The 18,307-nt window shown below is 41.4% G+C and overlaps 1 protein-coding gene across 2 annotated transcripts in view; it reads left to right on the top strand.

The window, feature by feature from the left end:
• PDE6A (phosphodiesterase 6A) overlaps nucleotides 1-18,307 on the top strand; it is an 83,196-nt gene that overhangs the window by 31,742 nt on the left and 33,147 nt on the right. For both annotated transcript variants that reach the window (XM_063447332.1, XM_063447333.1), the window contains exons 2-8: nucleotides 7,329-7,481; nucleotides 8,624-8,713; nucleotides 9,715-9,855; nucleotides 10,853-10,927; nucleotides 11,725-11,789; nucleotides 13,368-13,434; nucleotides 14,279-14,326. In XM_063447332.1, the coding sequence (XP_063303402.1) occupies nucleotides 7,329-7,481; nucleotides 8,624-8,713; nucleotides 9,715-9,855; nucleotides 10,853-10,927; nucleotides 11,725-11,789; nucleotides 13,368-13,434; nucleotides 14,279-14,326 (639 nt within the window). The remainder of the gene's footprint in view (nucleotides 1-7,328; nucleotides 7,482-8,623; nucleotides 8,714-9,714; nucleotides 9,856-10,852; nucleotides 10,928-11,724; nucleotides 11,790-13,367; nucleotides 13,435-14,278; nucleotides 14,327-18,307) is intronic.

Here is an 18,307-nt window from a genome sequence, read left to right on the forward strand (position 1 = left end):
AGGATTTTAGGAATTGGGATAAGGCTATATTTGATTCAATCAGGGTGACTTACTAAAGTTAGAATTGTCAGCAAGTCAAATTAATTCAAATTAAACTTCATATTCAAAGGGACACTATAGTCACCAGAACAACTACAGCTTATTGAATGTGTTCTGGTGAGTAGAATCATTACCTTCAGGCTTTTTGCTGTAAAAACTGTATTTTCAGAGAAAATGCAGTGTTTACATTACAGCCTAGTGATACCTTCACTGGCCACTCCTCAGATAGCTGTTAGAGATCCTTCCTGGGTCATGGCTGCCTAAAATGCATCCAAACATTCAGTGTCTCCTCCCTCTGCATGCAGACACTGAACTTTCCTCATAGGGATTCATTGACTCAATTCATCTCTATGAGGAGATGCTGATTGTCCAGGGCTGTGTCTGAATCATGCTGGCTCTGCCCCTGATCTGCCTCTTTGTCAGTCTCAGCCAATCCTATGGAGAAGCACTGTGATTAGATTAGGCTATCACTTCTGATGAGGTCAGCAGACTGCTTGTTTTTTTTTTTTAGGCAAACAGCATGCAGATTTACAGCTTCAGGTTTGACTGCAGTAAGATGTTGCTATCATAGGCCTGCGCACGGGGTGTGCCGGGTGTGCCTGGGCACACCCTAATCCCCGCGGCACGCCTATGTATTGAGACCAGCAGGGGAGATCTCAGGATCCCCCCTGTCGGCTCATGCAGAGCCGGCGCTATCCAAACGCCGTCTCTGCTCTCAGCCTCCCTCCCCACCGACCCACAGGCAGGATCCCCCCTCCCAGGCATAAGGTAACAAGGGAGGGGGGGGTATTAACTGATCTGCCCCCACCTCCACTGGACCACCAGGGAATGTAGCAAGGAACAAGAATCCCCCCTACCCACATAAAGTAAGAAGGGAGGGGGGATATTGAGTAATGTACCCCCACCTTCACCCCCCACAATCACCCACACACATACAGCACCCACACACATAAAGCACCTACACACATACAGCACCTACAGACATACAGCACCCACAGACATACACAGCATCCACACACATACAGCACCCACAGACATACAGCACCCACACACATACAGCACCCACAGACATACAGCACCCACACACATACAGCACCCACAGACATACACAGCACCAACACACATACAGCACCCACAGACATACACAGCACCTACACACATACACAGCACCCACACACATACACAGCACCAACACACATACAGCACCCACAGACATACACAGCACATACACACATACAGCACCCACAGACATACACAGCACCCACAGACATACAGCACCCACAGACATACAGCACCCACAGACATACACAGCACCAACACACATACAGCACCCACAGACATACACAGCACCTACACACATACACAACACCCACACACATACACAGCACCAACACACATACAGCACCCACAGACATACACAGCCCATACACACATACAGCACCCACAGACATACACAGCACCCACAGACATACAGCACCTACAGACATACAGCACCCACAGACATACACAGCACCTGCACATACAGCACCCTCACAAAAACACACAGCACCCTTACACACAGCACACAAACAGTACCCTCACAAACACAAACAGGACCCTAACAAACACACACAGCACACTACCAGTACCCTCACACACAGTACATTAACAGCACCCTCACAAGTGCACACACACACACACACACAAACAGCACCCTCACACACAGTACATTAACAGCACCCTCACAAGCGCGCACACACAAACACCCTCACCCACATAGTACACTACCAGCACCCTCACACACACATCACACTAACAGCACACACACACACACAGCAGTGTATGTGTGTGTGTATATATGTGTATATGTATATATACACATATATATATATACATACATACATACATATATATACGCGGCGTGTGCTTGTGCTTTAGGGTGCACACCCTAATGCAATAGGCTGCGCACGCCTATGGTTGCTATATTTATGGAGGCATGAGGGGTCCAGGGGGCTAGTTGGTGGTTTTAACACTATAGGGTCAGGAATACATGTTTGTGTTCCTGACCCTATAGTGATCCTTTAAGGACAACATTTCTCCAAATCAGCTATGCATCAATGTGGCTATTTGACATTCACTTAGAATTCACTTTGAAATTCCCAACAATTTTGAAAAAGATCTCCCTGCTCAGCCCTGTGCCCCCTCACCTGCTTAAGAGAGCTTCATGATCTGCACTGATATAATTGTCAAACGACTTTAAGAATCACCACATGGAGCCCAGCACTTCTCAATGAGTCATACACTGGGTCCCAGGTTACGATGGGACTCTTAAAGTGATCTGCACACAACACTCAGACTGCACCCTACACACACACACACAAAGCCAGCACACACAAGCACACTCAATGACCCTGATACACAGCACATTCAACATAATCTACACACATAACACTCAGCCTCTACACACACCCTCACATATACAGCACTTAGACTCCCGATACACACACAGGAAACCTTAATCCAGCTCTGCCTTGCAAGGGTAACAACAATAAAAATATGTGGCTTTTTGGGCTTTGAACTTTGTTAAAAGCTACAAACTGCCAATTGCGTTGATACTAATAACTAGAGATGTCGCGAACATAAAATTTTTCGTTGGCGAACGCAAACTTCAGCAAATGTTCGCAGACGGGCGAACCAGACGAACCGCCATAGACTTCAATAGGCAGGCGAATTTTAAAACCCACAGGGACTCTTTCTGGCCACAATAGTGATGGAAAAGTTGTTTCAAGGGGACTAACACCGGGACTGTGGCATGCCGGAGGGGGATCCATGGCAAAACTCCCATGGAAAATTACATAGTTGATGCAGAGTCTGTTTTTAATCCATAAAGGGCACAAGTCACCTAACATTCCTAAATTGTTTGGAATAATGTGCTTTAAAACATCAGGTATGATGTTGTATCGATCAGGTAGTGTAAGGGTTACGCCCGCTTCACAGTGACAAACCAAACTCCCCGTTTAACGCACCGCAAACAACCGCAAACAGTCCATTTGCACAACCGCAAACTTCCCATTTGCACAAGGCTGGATACCAAGCTAGCCATGTCCCGTTCCTTGTCCTAACTGATGTCATTGAAGGTCTCTTCCTCCACCCAGCCACATACAACAACAAGGGTCCCCGAAAGGTGACAACAAGCCCCCTGTATTTTTTTTTATTTTAAATGCAAGCTATTGTGACACCAGATATGAGTGGTGGCACTGGGCAAGTGGGCACAGTATACGCTGTGAGCCTGACACACACGCTGGCAGGCAGGCAACTGCAATTGGATTACACAGAAGAAAAAAAAAGCAGACTGATGTTCTAGCCCTAAAAAGGGCTTTTTGGGGTGCTGTCCTTACAGCAGAGATCAGATGAGTCCTTCAGGACTGTAGTGGACACTGAATACACTAGCCTAGCTTTCGATTTCCCTATTAAATCAGCAGCAGCTACACTGTCCCTCCTCTCACTAAGAATGCAGCTTCCGGGGGGCGGGGCTTAGCTGTCATGGAGGAAAGACGCACTTCGTGTGAGCTTCCTCAATATCTCACTTTAAGCAGCTATCAACAAGCGAATTTCACCCCAGAAGGGGAGGATCCAGCAATGTTGCTCCTACCTGACCGACCCGACATGCTTAATAGCGGTCAGCAACTCGACAGAGTCTTACTTACCTCTGCGTGGCAAGAGGCGGCCGATCTCCCGATCCTGGGATGTCCAGGAGCAGCTACTTCCCGGCAGGAGCTCCATTACCCCCTCCCTCGGACCGGTGGGGGTTATCCCGGTCCACCCCTGAAAGGCTGTCTGGAGCTAATGGACGCACAGAGCACAGCCGCCCAGGCTGACATACTCTTCTGCGACTCTCCCAATATACACCCTAAACATGACAGCCATCTTTCACAACAATGTACTGTATATACTCATACCCTCAGTGCAACTAGCCATGATATACGCACATTCAGCCTAGCATGCTCAAATATAACACACTTCTGTCTAAAAAAAAAAAATAATAATACAAAAAAAAAGAATGCAGCTTCAGAATTAATCTAAATTATATGCTGTCTAGGAGGTGGGAGGGTCTGGGAGGGAGGGTCTGCTGCTGATTGGCTGGAATGTGTCTGCTGACTGTGAGGTACAGGGTCAAAGTTTACTCAATGATGACGAATAGGGGGCGGACCGAACATCGCATATGTTCGCCGTCTGTGGCGAACGCGAACAAGCTATGTTCGCCAGGAACTATTCGCCAGCGAACTGTTCGGGACATCTCTACTAATAACTGATAGATTTGTAATAACCTTTCACGTTCAATTTTGAGATAGCTGTGTCTGTGTATTTATTGTAGGCACAAATGGATATTGGTCACTTGAGTATTTGTTAAAGGAACCCTATAGGGTCAGGAATACAAAAATGTATTCCTGACCCTATAGTGTTTAACCCCTTAAGGACCAAACTTCTGGAATAAAAGGGAATCATGACATGTCACACATGTCATGTGTCCTTAAGGGGTTAAAACAACCATCTAGGTGGGCAATGTTTTTCTCTGAAAAGGCAGTGTTTGCATGAAAATGCCTGAAGGCAATGATTATACTCACCAGAATAACTTCATTAAGCTGTAGTTGTTCTGGTGACTACACAGTCCCTTTAAATTAACAATTTTGCAGTGCTCTTTTAGGAGTAGTTTTTGTTCTGCAAACATTTAGAAATATTTTGAGATAAAGGTTAGTTGTTAGAAAAGTGTTTTCGGGGACTTTTCAGTTTCCTTCTAGGTATAGAAATTGGTATGTGTCCAATGATTTCACATGTTGATTACTTTGTCAGGGCTGTGATCACCAAAACATGATTTATACACATATACTTGAATTGGGTTTTCAAAGTCATAAGAATGGCACATATTATTTAACTGAAATAGTTAAGTAGTTTAGTGCATGTTTTAGTGTGGATATAAATTGTGTGTAATTGTCGACACAGCTTCACCAATTGTCAGTGATTAATAAAGGTGTTTTGCAATTCGTCTTTCAATGCGGAATGATACATAGAAACAAGGTGGCATATTTGGCTTACTTAATCAATCAATTTAGACTGTTGAACAGTTACCGTATTTATCGGCGTATAACACGCACAGGCGTATAACACGCACCTCATTTTTAGAAAGAAATTCCAGGAAATTTCCCCCCTCATGCCATAGTATTCCCCCCCTCATCCCATAGTATTCCCCCCCATCCCATAGTGTCCCCCCCTTTCCATAGTATTCTCCCCCCCCTCCCATAGTATTCTCCCCCCTCCCATAGTATTCCCCCCTCCTCCCATAGTATTCCCCCCCCATAGTATTCCCCCCCTCCTCCCATAGTATTCTCCCCCCTCCCATAGTATTCTCCCCCCCTCCCCTCCCATAGTATTCTCCCCCCTCCCCTCCCATAGTATTCTCCCCCCTCCCCTCCCATAGTATTCTCCCCCCCTCCCCTCCCATAGTATTCTCCCCCCTCCCCTCCCATAGTATTCTCCCCCCCCTCCCATAGTATTTCCCCCCCTCCCCTCCCATAGTGTACTTTCCCCCCCTCCCCTCCCATAGTGTACTTTCCCCCCCCTGGCCTCCCATAGTGTACTTTCCTCCCCCTCCCCTCCCATAGTGTACTTCCCCCCCCCTCCCCTCCCATAGTGTACTTCCCCCCCCTCCCCTCCCATAGTGTACTTTCCTCCCCCTCCCCTCCCATAGTGTACTTTCCTCCCCCTCCCCTCCCATAGTGTACTTTCCTCCCCTCCCATAATTACTTACCTGTCCTGAAGCGTGGGCCGGCTTCACAGCGCGCACCGCGGTACAGGAACTTTAATTTAAGGTTCCGGTTTCCGGCGGGACTGAAAGGAAGTGTGCACACTATTGTGCACACTTCCTTTCAGTCCCGCCGGAAACCGGAACCTTAAATTAAAGTTCCTGTACCGCGGTGCGCGCTGTGAAGGCGGCCCACGCTTCAGGACAGGTAAGTAATTATGGGATATCGGCGTATAACACGCACCCACGATTTTTTCCCTATTTTCAGGGGAAAAAAGTGCGTGTTATACGCCGATAAATACGGTATTTAATTGCTGTAATATGGGGTTATTTGTTTTTAAAAAGCTTGTTATAAAGGTCTTTTTCATTCTGGATAGCTGGAAGGGGATTACATTATGAATATGTTTCTTAATTTGTCTGGAACTTAATTTTTCTGAAACTGCAATGTTTTATATCTGAGGGTTAAAGGACCACAATAGTGCCAGGAAAACAAACTCGTTTTCCTGGCACTATAGTGCCCTGTGAAAATCACAGTGAGAAGTGCGGAAGCGCCTCTAGCGGCTGTCAATGAGACAGCCACTAGAGGCTGGATTAACGTTTACAGCAGGCAGGGTTAATCCTAGATGGACCTGGCACCAAGACCACTTCATTAAGCTGAAGTTGTCTGGGTGCCTATAGTGGTCCTTTAAGGGGACTGGACCACTGCACCTAGACCACTTCAAAGAGAAGAACTGCTCCGGGTGCCTATTGTGCCCCTTTAAGTCCTGGAAGTTGCAAGGTGGCACATCCATGGATTGGATTTGATGTTCCTACGCATCCCACAGATGCTCAATCAGATTGAGATCTGTGGTCACGTTCCTTAAACCATTCCTGAACAATTTTCGCAGTGTAGCAGGTTGCATTATCTTGCCGAAAGAGGCCACTACAATCAGAGAATACCATTGCCATGAAGGGGTGCTCCTAGGGTTCAAGTATTAAAAAAACAGGAAACATTATTCTCCAAATAGAGATTTAAAATCCAGTGTGCATCCAATAATTCACGAAAAGTGCCTTTTCTCAGCAGGTTGCAATGGTGCAATATCAGGACCGCCTAAGAGGTTAATTTCTAAAGATCACGGCAGTGTTGGACTCACCTTTGAAGAGCAAAGAAAACATGTACAGTGTTTTCCAAATGTACTTTACAATAAAAAAAATTATACTTAGTGCTTAACTGCCAACATTATTATAATTCCTAATTCTAATTCTTAATTATTTCTATTGCATCTAATATAATTCTTAATTAGAAATATTATAATTGAATATAAAATTGACCATAAATTATAATTAAATATAAAATTGAGCAAAAACTGTTTGATCTCCGGGGTCTACACTTGTATTTTACATTCTTGTCCCTCATTCGGATTTAATTTTGATTCACATTGATTGAGTTACAGAGATGTCTCTATACATTACAGGCAGTTTTCCCCCTTATTTCGGACATTGATGTATTTTTGTTTGTTTTTATGCTTAGGACGCACATTTCTGCAGTTTTGTAGATAATCTTACAGAATATGCAACACAGAGCATCCTCGCTGCGCCTGTGATGAACGGGAAGGATGTAGTGGCTGTCATAATGGCTGTTAATAAGGCTGATGGCAATAGTTTCACCAAATATGATGAAGAGGTAAGACTTGTAATGACTTTCTGGGTGAAAAATCATTAAGGTTAATTATCAGCATGCTAACTGTAATCAAACAGTCTATAATTATTTATACTTTATTAACTGTTTAACTACACAAAATATTTTGGTAATTGTATTGATGATTTAACTAGTCATTAATATTGTATGGGAGTAACTAAGCACAATAAAATGATTAAACTGTGAAAGTCAATGGGTTATTAATGATGTGGAAAATATTAATGTGAAACTCGTCTGTATATTATCCAGTCACCAGGCAATGATACTAAACAAACTTTATTTACTAAAAATGACAATAACTTTTTGAAACTTTCAAATGATTTATGTCATTGAATGGAGATTGCCTAAATTCTGTGTAGCAGATTTGAACATTACACACACTTCAGGAAAAAACAAATCAACACATTTTTATTTCTACATACAGAACTTTATTATTTACTTTGCTACTTAGCGAATTTAAAGGACCACTATAGGCACCCCGACCACTTCAGCTCAATTAAGTGGTCTGGGTGCCAGGTCCCTCTAGTTTTAACCCTACAGCTGTAACCATAGCAGTTTCAGAGAAACTGCTATGTTTCACTGAGGGTTAATCCAGCCTCTAGTGGCTGTCTCACTGACAGCTGCTAGAGGCGCTTCCGCGATTCTCACTGTGAAAATCACAGTGAGAAGACGCTGGACGTCCATAGGAAAGCATTGAGTAATGCTTTCCTATGGGCGGTTCGAATGCGCGCGCGGCTCTTGCCGCACATGCACATTCGGTTCTGCCGTCGGAAGGGGGTAGAGAGTTCCCCAGCACAGAGGGAGCCGGCGCTGGGGAAAGGTAAGTGGGGGGGCCCTGAGGGTGGGGAGGGTCCTAATAACCCTATAGTGCCAGGAAAACGAGTTTGTGGAGTGGAGTTTAGGATTGAATGCTGCTCTAGTTGGCACTGAGTGACTGCAATTAAGTTAAGTGTGTTTGAGTAGTGCGTGAAAAGGGAAAATGGCCAATAATGTAAGAAGTGTTGGTAAATGAGCTAAAAATCTTAAAAACTGCAATCTTGTTTTTGCTGTTTATTGGATTGATTTAATATGTTGAGTAAGCCACGTAGTGTAATAGCTATGAAGAATTGTTAATTTTTGTTTTGCAGATGTTCCTTAAGTACCTCAATTTTGCCAATCTGATACTCAAGGTGTTCCACCTGTCCTACCTACACAACTGTGAAACCAGAAAGGGTCAGGTAATGAACACGCAATCAAATTGAACTTAGTAAAAAAAAGTATTAGGTGTGTCTGATTGTATAATACTTGTATAAATATGCCTTAATATAAATTGTTTAGGAATATGATACCCCTGAAAAAATGCAAGATAATTGACTGGCGTTTTAGACAGGGAAAAGTAGCATGATGCATGACACAGTCACAGAAATCATAATATTATATACATTATATATATATATATATATATATATATATATATATATATATATATATATATATATATGCAATAAGAATTAAATATACAAATAAAACATAGTTGCCCAAATAAATAAAAATGTAGTTTCCAAGAGCACTTAGGCTTACACAAACAAAAAAAACTGTAGTACTCAAAGCACTAACTGATTATGAGTTAGGGGAATAAAGTTTTATTATGTTTATTCTTTTATTGTATGTTTGTTTGTTTTGGGGTTTTGACACTTTAAAATTGCAGCTTTTTTATTAGTAATTATTGCAATTTTTATAAAATAATTCATAATTCAAGTTTTTATTTTAGGATTTTTACTATGACTTAGAGGAACCTATCTAGAACCTTGTAACCCTAATACATCCCATACACAACAGCCCTGAGTAACAACTTGTTCATTATGTTATAATATTACTACTTCGTTATATTTAATATGGCGCTTACTCTATGTTTAACTTTCAATAAAAAGAAAACTACAAGGACCACTGCAGCTCAATGTAGTGGCCATGGTGTCAGGATTGCCAACCCACCCGCCACTGTAAGCAGACAAACCATTTTCAAACGGTTTGACTTCTCACTTGACGTCCACCTGGTGCCATTCCATGCCTCCACTACAATCTCCTGAAAGCCAGAAGTTCTTCAGCAGGACTTTTCTTTAGTTCCCCTGAGCTAAGCCCTGCATTTAAACAAAGGCTGCTTGTTACCTGCATTATACTGTGAGTGCCATCTGGATGTAAATTTGCTATCATGTAATACTAGTGGCTCATTTATTTCTAGATACTTCTGTGGTCAGCCAACAAGGTTTTCGAAGAGCTCACCGATATCGAAAGACAGTTTCACAAAGCATTTTACACAGTCCGCGCCTTCCTTAACTGTGACAGATACTCTGTAGGACTTCTGGATATGACAAAGACTAAGGTAGTATTATGAATTGGATAGTATTTATTCCATATGATTCCTTGTGATGTGTACAGCTCCAACATTCTTGTGTAGAGCTAGCAGATAAAATGGATGCTGGACGGATGACTGACACCCAGCCTTATTTCACAATCACATCATATTGTTATTTTACTTGACTTTTGCATAGCATTTAATCTTTGATTGTTAAAAAAGTTCTAGCTCAGCGAAGCATGTCTTACGTGATTTTAAAGGTCACCCTAAGCACTATAACATATTTTCATTTCTCCAAAGGTTATGATGAACAATTTGTGAAATTACTGCAGCTCTTAGCAAACCACCTGGCATAGTTGACAAGTTAACGTGACCCGGTCATTTTTTTTTGTTCAGTGTTCCTTTCCTTATGCCACCTGTATCTTAATCTTTATACTCCCTCCATTGCCACTTGTCTTTATTTATATTTGTCATTGTTTTGTCCTTGTGTGAATCTTAATATCATTTTGTTTTCCTATGCCCATAACTTCTGCTGTTTCCCCTTCTGTGGGATTGGTTTTATTGATGGATTATGGGTAAATAACGGGTTTAGCGGACTGGCCACTGAAACAGAACACATTATCACATTTTGTCCACTTTAGTGCTATACATAAGGAAAAATAGTTCCTAATTTTCGTTTTGTGAGGACTAGATCAGCTTTGATATGGATAATCTATTGTTTTTTCCTTCAACACTTTACACATTAAATAAATCTCTAGTAATTAACAATATGTTTGCTGATTTATTCAATGAACTCTAATTTGCAGAATAAACATCAAATGGCAATGCTTAGGCAAAGGCTGATCTAGAAAAAAATATCCAATTCACTTATGCTTAGAGTTTAGCTATTGTCGCCTTAATTGTTGCATTCCGATTTTCATACACTACAATTCAGAGTCCATTGAATAGAAAATATACACCTCTTAACTTTTATGACATTAATGTTGTAAACCCAATTATACATATATATATTTCTGTTTTTCAGGAATTTTTTGATCAATGGCCAGTTCTTATGGGTGAAGTTCCACCATATTCAGGACCAAGGACTCCAGATGGTAGAGTACGTATTTGAAGGTTAAAATATATTTTCATAATATGCTACACTTAACTCATACTCTCATGCTTTACTAGAAATATTGTCACTTGGCGGATTTGGAAAATAGCATCAGTGTCTGTTTTTCAATCAACATGGTGTTCCCAAAGGGCCAGATATAATAATATTTTGATGAAACAACTCCAGAAGTCAACTGGGAAAATTATCCTTTGATATTTAAAGAGTTTATTTCCCGACTTGAGGATCGGAAGACATTCAGAACAATGTGAATTAATTCTCGTATTTAATTTATACAAGCAATTAACATAATTTAATCTTACACTTTTATGCTGTTCATTGTTGACATTGCAAATATTGACTCACAATAACAATACCAGAAGAAACAGAAAGTAATTAATTTGCAAAAAGGATTGTATTGCTTATATTGTCATGTACATTTTTAATGCTAAAATAATACACCGTTAGTGAGACTAAAATGGCGGCAATAAGCTCTAGCATTGAGGCCAAATAGTACTCCAGTGCTAAGCGCTAGAAGACTAGAAGACACTAGAAAAGTTGAAAAAACAAATGTTTGACTAACAGACAACTATCCATTCACACACATAAAATACTTCCCAGTACTTGCAGTGTTTTATTTTTATGTTAGTAGGTATATAACGTGGTCTCATCAATACACAAAGAGTCTAAAGAATGGCAACAATTGTGAAGTGTTGGTGCTTAAATATAAAATTGTATCCATGATAGAAAGTTAATCACACCTAAGGGCACAATAAATTGCTATAACACCATTTGAACTTTTCTAGGAAATATCCTTTTATAAAGTGGTTGACTACATATTGCATGGAAAGGAAGAGATTAAAGTTATACCGTAAGTTTAAAAAAGCAATCTTTTTTTTTTCTTTGACGAGAATCTATCAAAATATACTACGGTACAAACAAATGCTTCTCATTCACCTTGAACATGTGGCTTATTTACTGGCATACATGTGCGTACCTCGCTCACTGTGTCACTGCTGTACTTTACTCCACAACTGAGCTCACACTCACTGCCACAGTCGTAGCCTAGCTACCTCTGCTTCAATCTACAATTCTCTTCCTGCCACTCGTCATCTCTCTCTCTCTCTGTCTCACTCTTTGTCTCTATCCCTGCCTTACACTCTATGACTCTACATCACATTTATATGCCATATATCAACATATTACACACAGTTCATATCAAATAAAAAGTATTATTTAAACCTCCTTAAATGTATACTTTCCTGTGGTCACTTTCAAAGGTGCATCAAGGGAATTGGGGGGGCACACCCTGAACATGTATTTCTCAGCAATGGTGTTGCCTTAGAGAATAAAATGTATACCAAATACAGATTAAGGATACATTTTGAGTATACACATCAAAACACTATCACTTTAATTGTTTAGTTTTTACCCTATCTTCTTGTGTGTGTTTTTATCACATTAATTTTGCCTTATATATATTCACAATGCTCTTACAACAGATTAATTAAACACACTTTAGCTCATTTAACACTGGTACTATTTGATTTGTCTCCCACGTTTGGGATTAGTGTTGGACCCACAGATACTGGGGTACTGTGGTGTAGTGGTGGGCTTAACACAATATGACCATATGGTGGAACCGAATCCCCATATTTGTTTGCCCAAATATGTGATTCTAAGTATCCTTGCCTAACAAAGGCAGACATGCTGCAATTGCATTCACTGCAACTTCAGATCTCAGATATACTTTATGGGGCGACAGGGGAGATGATGGGATCAGTCTGTATTCTCACTGCACAGCTCCCTTGCTGTTCCGTACTGCTCCCTGGGAGTTAGGATATAAAATCACCCCAGTCCCAGAATCAGTATAGAGCTGCAGAGAACTGTGCAATCGTAGCACAGAGTGATCCCAGCAGCACACCACTGCACACCAGGGTTAATAGGCTAAATAATAAATCAAATGTGTGCATGAGTGTATATGAATGTGAGCAAATGTGTGTGAATATGCATGTGCTTTGTATATGAATTTGAGTATGTGTATATGAATGTGTTTGTCTTTGTGAATATGCATGTGTGTATATAAAATTGAGCATGTATCTGTGTGAATGATCGTGTGTATACATGAACGTGAGTGTGTGAGCATGCGTGTGTATATAAATGTGAGTGTATCTGTTAGTCATTTCCCCTTTAAAAAAAGGTTGTTAGGGGCATTGCAAAGAGACTACAAAAATAAATCTACAGGTTTGGGGGGAAGGTGCCAATATATCTTTCAGATGACTCTGACAGGAGCATACCCTACTGCAGGACCAAATTTACATTTCTGTCTCTTAAATTGATATATTGTGTTTTATAGAATTGATTGTGCTGTTTTTCTGAAAACTATGAATAGGGATTAGAATATATCTTGTACCAATGGCATGTCTTGAGAAACATTCTTCTATTTCAGGAACCCGCCTGCAGATCATTGGGCTCTAAGCAGCAAGTTACCCACATATGTTGCCGAAAACGGTCTTGTAAGTATAACATGTCAGTACTGTAAAGCATACAGTGTGACTTACAATATTTGCATTATTAAATCAGGCATTCTCTGCTGCACTGTTGTATATTTTCTCAGGGAACGAAAAAAAAAAAAAAGATCAGGCATCATAACCACTACAACCTGCAACCTGCAACCAATACAGTAGTGGTTATTATGTGAGAGGTACCCTGGCCCCAGTAATAGAATGGACCATTTTGCAATGGTTACCCTCTTACCTGGGTCACTGCTGGGCACCAAAGGTCCTCTAAGGCCAGTGATGAGCAGAGCTGTGGAAGCTGTATGGCGATCCTATCAGAGTGCCAGGTGTTTGCTCTTAGCCAATGAATTAAACCTTGTGCATAGAAATATGCATAACTTTTGTTCCAGGCTGTCTAATGACACCCCAATGACGCCGACGGAGATGGAGTTACATGTCCAGTGGCAAAGCGGTTTAACTCTGTATGTGCAGCATTTCATAGCGAAATTCTGCGTATAGAGACTCTGGGCTCCATGACCACTTCATATCACTGAAGTGGTCATGGTGTTTGGTATAACCCTTCAACTTTTCTCTTTCCTACTTTTTTCTCTATTTATGTCGAAACAACTAAACATATCCACTTTAAATCAGCATTTAACCCCTTACCCATATCAGTTCCTGTGGATTTCTGTCCCTGAGCTATACATTGCAGATCTAATGTATTAGTTAGTCAAATTTTACTTTAGATAATCAGGATTTTTCCCAACTGTTCTAAGTGTTATTAAATTTATTGCCAATTTTGTATATTTTGTATATCGTCAATGCCTATCCTTGCAATGTTTGTTGTGCCTTATATTTTCAGATTTGCAATATCATGAACACAGGAGCTGATGACTATTTTGAGTTCCAGGTAAAGTAATCTTTATTGTTGGAAACTGAGAAAAAAACTGAAACAAAAAATATAAAAAATGATTTTAAATATATGTAGAGAATTATGCCTGGATATATACTAACACATTTTGATAATATATTCTTGAGTTATGTTATGGGGTGAAGAATACAATCTTTTAATATGAATGTGTCAAATTTTAAATCAATAAAAAAAAAAAATATAGAAATAAATATAGAAGTACAACAATATAAAAATAAATCAAATTCATACAGCAAAATCTATTAATTGGTTTAAAAATCAGATATGAGCAAAGTTAAATAAACAATAATGTGAAATATACTTATTGTAATGGCTCCCTGAGTAGGTGAAGGGGTACGCCGCCAAAGCTGTTCTTTTTCCCGAATACAAAGTCAGCTACCGAACACTCTTAAGTGCCGAACAGGAATCATTCGAAATATCCCCCCAAGTACGAGACCAGGCTCTGTATTGAGGGTCAAGCATGATCTGTTTAATGGTGGCTACATATCAGCCTTTGATGCAGGTCTTCCAGCAATGGACACTCCCATAGAGACCTTGTGGAAGACTAAGACAGTTTTTACAATAACCAATCACGCACAAGTACAGTATGGCAACACTCCCACATCAACAAAGCAACTCCTCCTCTCTATCCTGGAGATAATTGAATTAAGTGCTTGAAGTACCTCAATTACATCCAAGCATAGAGAATATCCCCATTTTACAGTAATGGTAAAAACACATTAAAATACATATTTCCCAATATACCGAATGGAACCCCCACATTCAACGTATCCCCAGATAGCTTAGATCTGAGCGCTTAATATAACCGAACAGCGCTCAGATCCCACACATGTAGTTCAATCGCCATGGAGTTAAAGTCTTGTACATTGTGCGTTCGACGAAATGAATGAGCTCCATGGGTCTACTATCTGGTACAGTTCCATTCGTGGATTGTAAGTTTACCGAACAGCACGGCGTCCATATGAATTTGGAACAAAGCGATGGATGGTCAGTGATTTCAGCAGTGTTCGTGGGAATCAGTGTCGGAAATCAGTTCCATGTTTTTTGTCGACGAACACCGCTGGGTGTTCAACTGTCCAAGATGGCCGCCGCCACATGTTCGTTCATATGAACGACGACCACCCAGCTGACCGTTCGGGAGTTTGACGTATCTGCGGTTAACCACAATGTTAATAAGGGCAGAAAGGTTAACGAGCAGCACACTTCCCTGCTGGGTGGCCTGCCATACGGTAGTTTGTTCATCTTTTGATGAATGCAAGCAGGAAACATACGAACAACCAGCAACCGATGAACAATCAGACAAAATAGGTTTAAATAGTAATCCAGAGGCAGGGAGGTCTACCACACTTATATACACTGGAAATTCTTATGAATGGATGAAATATATAAGGATAAGTAATGAGCAAAAGACAAATGAGGATGGATGAACAGTACGTTGATAAACACAGGATGTTTGTGAGAGGCGCAAAAATATTGGACAGAACTGAACAAATACCCTGGGCATGAGTAAATGGAACATAGCTCTTAGCTAACAAATAATTCAGAATTATTCTAGTTTTAAAAAATAAACAAACAGTTCTCTCTTGAGTTTAGTAACGTAAATGTTTAAAAAACAAAAACAAAAAAAAAACAGGACTTTTTTAGTATCTAGATCCAAGTCCCTATGCAGTTGCTCAGCTAATTCAGATGTGAGTAGTAGGGGCAAATTAGCCCAGGCCCCCCAACCCATTATTAAAGGCTAAGGTTAGACAGCTAATGCAAAGCACCCCACCATATCCAACCTGCAGTACACAACAGTTTGATTCAATGCAGAGATAGAACAGGTACAAGTGAAATTCCTGAAATAAACTCTCCTATTTTTGGATACCACCTTGTCTGCCCAGGTTTTCTATCTCTATTGAATTGCTGGGAACTTGCCTCTCCCTCTTTGGTGCACCATTATGAACCTAATCCCTGTTTATGGTGTGTGTTTCCAATTTGGTGACCGAAACTGATACAACTGAAACAGAGTGCAATGTCTAAAGATGCTGCACCACAACTACTTCAATGCACTATAACTTATGATGCTTAGAGTGCATCATAAGTTATAGAAGCAAAGAGAAAAGAGAAGTGGATGGCACTTATACAGTAGAATAAATAATAAAAACACAGTACTGGAGTGAAAAGGGTGTTCCCCAACACCCTAAAGTCAAAATAATGAAAAGGTACTTGAGAGCAACAAGTGCCAAATACACACACCACTCCCTGTGTATCAATACGAAATGGTAATACCTATACATGTACAGGTGTATGTAGGAAATATTACATGTAGTAACTTCCTATAATAACACAAAATAGTACATAGTATAGACTGTATATACAGAAACAAAGATGTAAAAGTGATTGAATACACTCACGGATTCCAGAGCCATGCCAGGCTCTGTATATAATGCCCAAGGGTGCCTCAAAAGGCTATATGGAGAATATTGAGTGATGTGCCCCAAAAGCAGGAAAAGCAGCAAATGATGATATAAAAATAAACTAATTTACCAAGATTCGCTACTGCTAGACCTAACAGTCAGGGAACAGGTGTCCAAGGAACTTAATACATATTTTACGCTCAACACAACGGGGGACCAACTCGCGACCACGATCTGGGAGGCGCATAAAAAAGTTAGTCGGGGCACACTGATGCACCTAGCTTCCAAAAAGAGAAAAGAATCACAACGACAAATGACCGACCTTATGGACCGCATATCTACACTCGAGGCACAGCATAAGAGATCACACCTTGAGTCGACATACGCGGAACTATTGGAAGCCCGGAGACAGCTTCAAACACACATGACGACCCGTCACTATCGTTCATTGCAATGCTCGAAGGCCTTCTTTTATCAACATGCTAACAAAGGTGGGAGGCTACTGGCCAGGATGCTTAAAGGTCCACATGGACTAGCCCAGGTCAACAGACTACGACTAGCTGATGGCACAACTACACAATTCCCGGATAAGATCGCCTCGGAATTTCGGACGTTCTACTCCTCACTGTATAATATCCCGCAACCGACACAGCCAAATGAGATAGCGGATAGGAACGAAGAAATGCGGAACTATCTCGAAACCTATGTGGGGACGAGATTGAAATGAGAGGAATCGGAGGACTTGGAGGTACCGATTACAGAGGCGGAGGTGGCAGGAGCGATCAAAGCAGCTAAAACAGGTCGAGCGCCAGGCCCAGACGGCTTCACCCTAGAATATTATAAGAAATTCCAATCCCAAAACTTACTAATGCATTCAACGCTCTCATCGAAGACGCTCAGTTCCACCAGGAATCACTGGCGGCTACCATCACGGTTCTCCTGAAGCCAGGGAAAGACCCCGAACTCTGCAGCAGCTATAGACTGATCTCCCTATTCAATGTAGATGTAAAACTATTGACCAAGATACTGTCCACCAGGATCGGAGGCCTACTGCCGAAACTGGTCCACCCAGACCAGACGGGTTTCATACCCGGACGTGAGGCCAGAGATAGCACTCTCAGGGTCCAATCCATCCAACACCTGGCGAGATGGTCGAAAGACAACCTCCTATTGCTCTCCACAGATGCTGAGAAAGCGTTCGACCGGGTAAACTGGTCGTTCCTTACGGCTACGCGTCGGGAGATGAGCTTTGGGGAGAACATAATGAAGTGGATAGGAGCGCTATATCACTGCCCAAGTGCCAAAGTAAGAGTGAACAGCCACTCACCGAACCCTTTCAGATCCAGAACGGAACACGGCAGGGATGTCCGCTCTCTCCTATGCTCTTCGCCCTCACCCTTGAACCGTTCCTGGAAGTAGTGCGCAGATCAAATGAGATCCTAGGATTCCCCAACAAGGACGTTACCCACAAAGTAGCGGCGTATGCGGACGATCTCTTATTTATTATCAACAAACCCGAGACCACCCTGCCTCACTTGATGTCGGCATTTGAGACCTATAG

This window comes from Pelobates fuscus, chromosome 3, assembly GCF_036172605.1.
Source record: "Pelobates fuscus isolate aPelFus1 chromosome 3, aPelFus1.pri, whole genome shotgun sequence".
Lineage (NCBI taxonomy): Eukaryota > Metazoa > Chordata > Amphibia > Anura > Pelobatidae > Pelobates > Pelobates fuscus.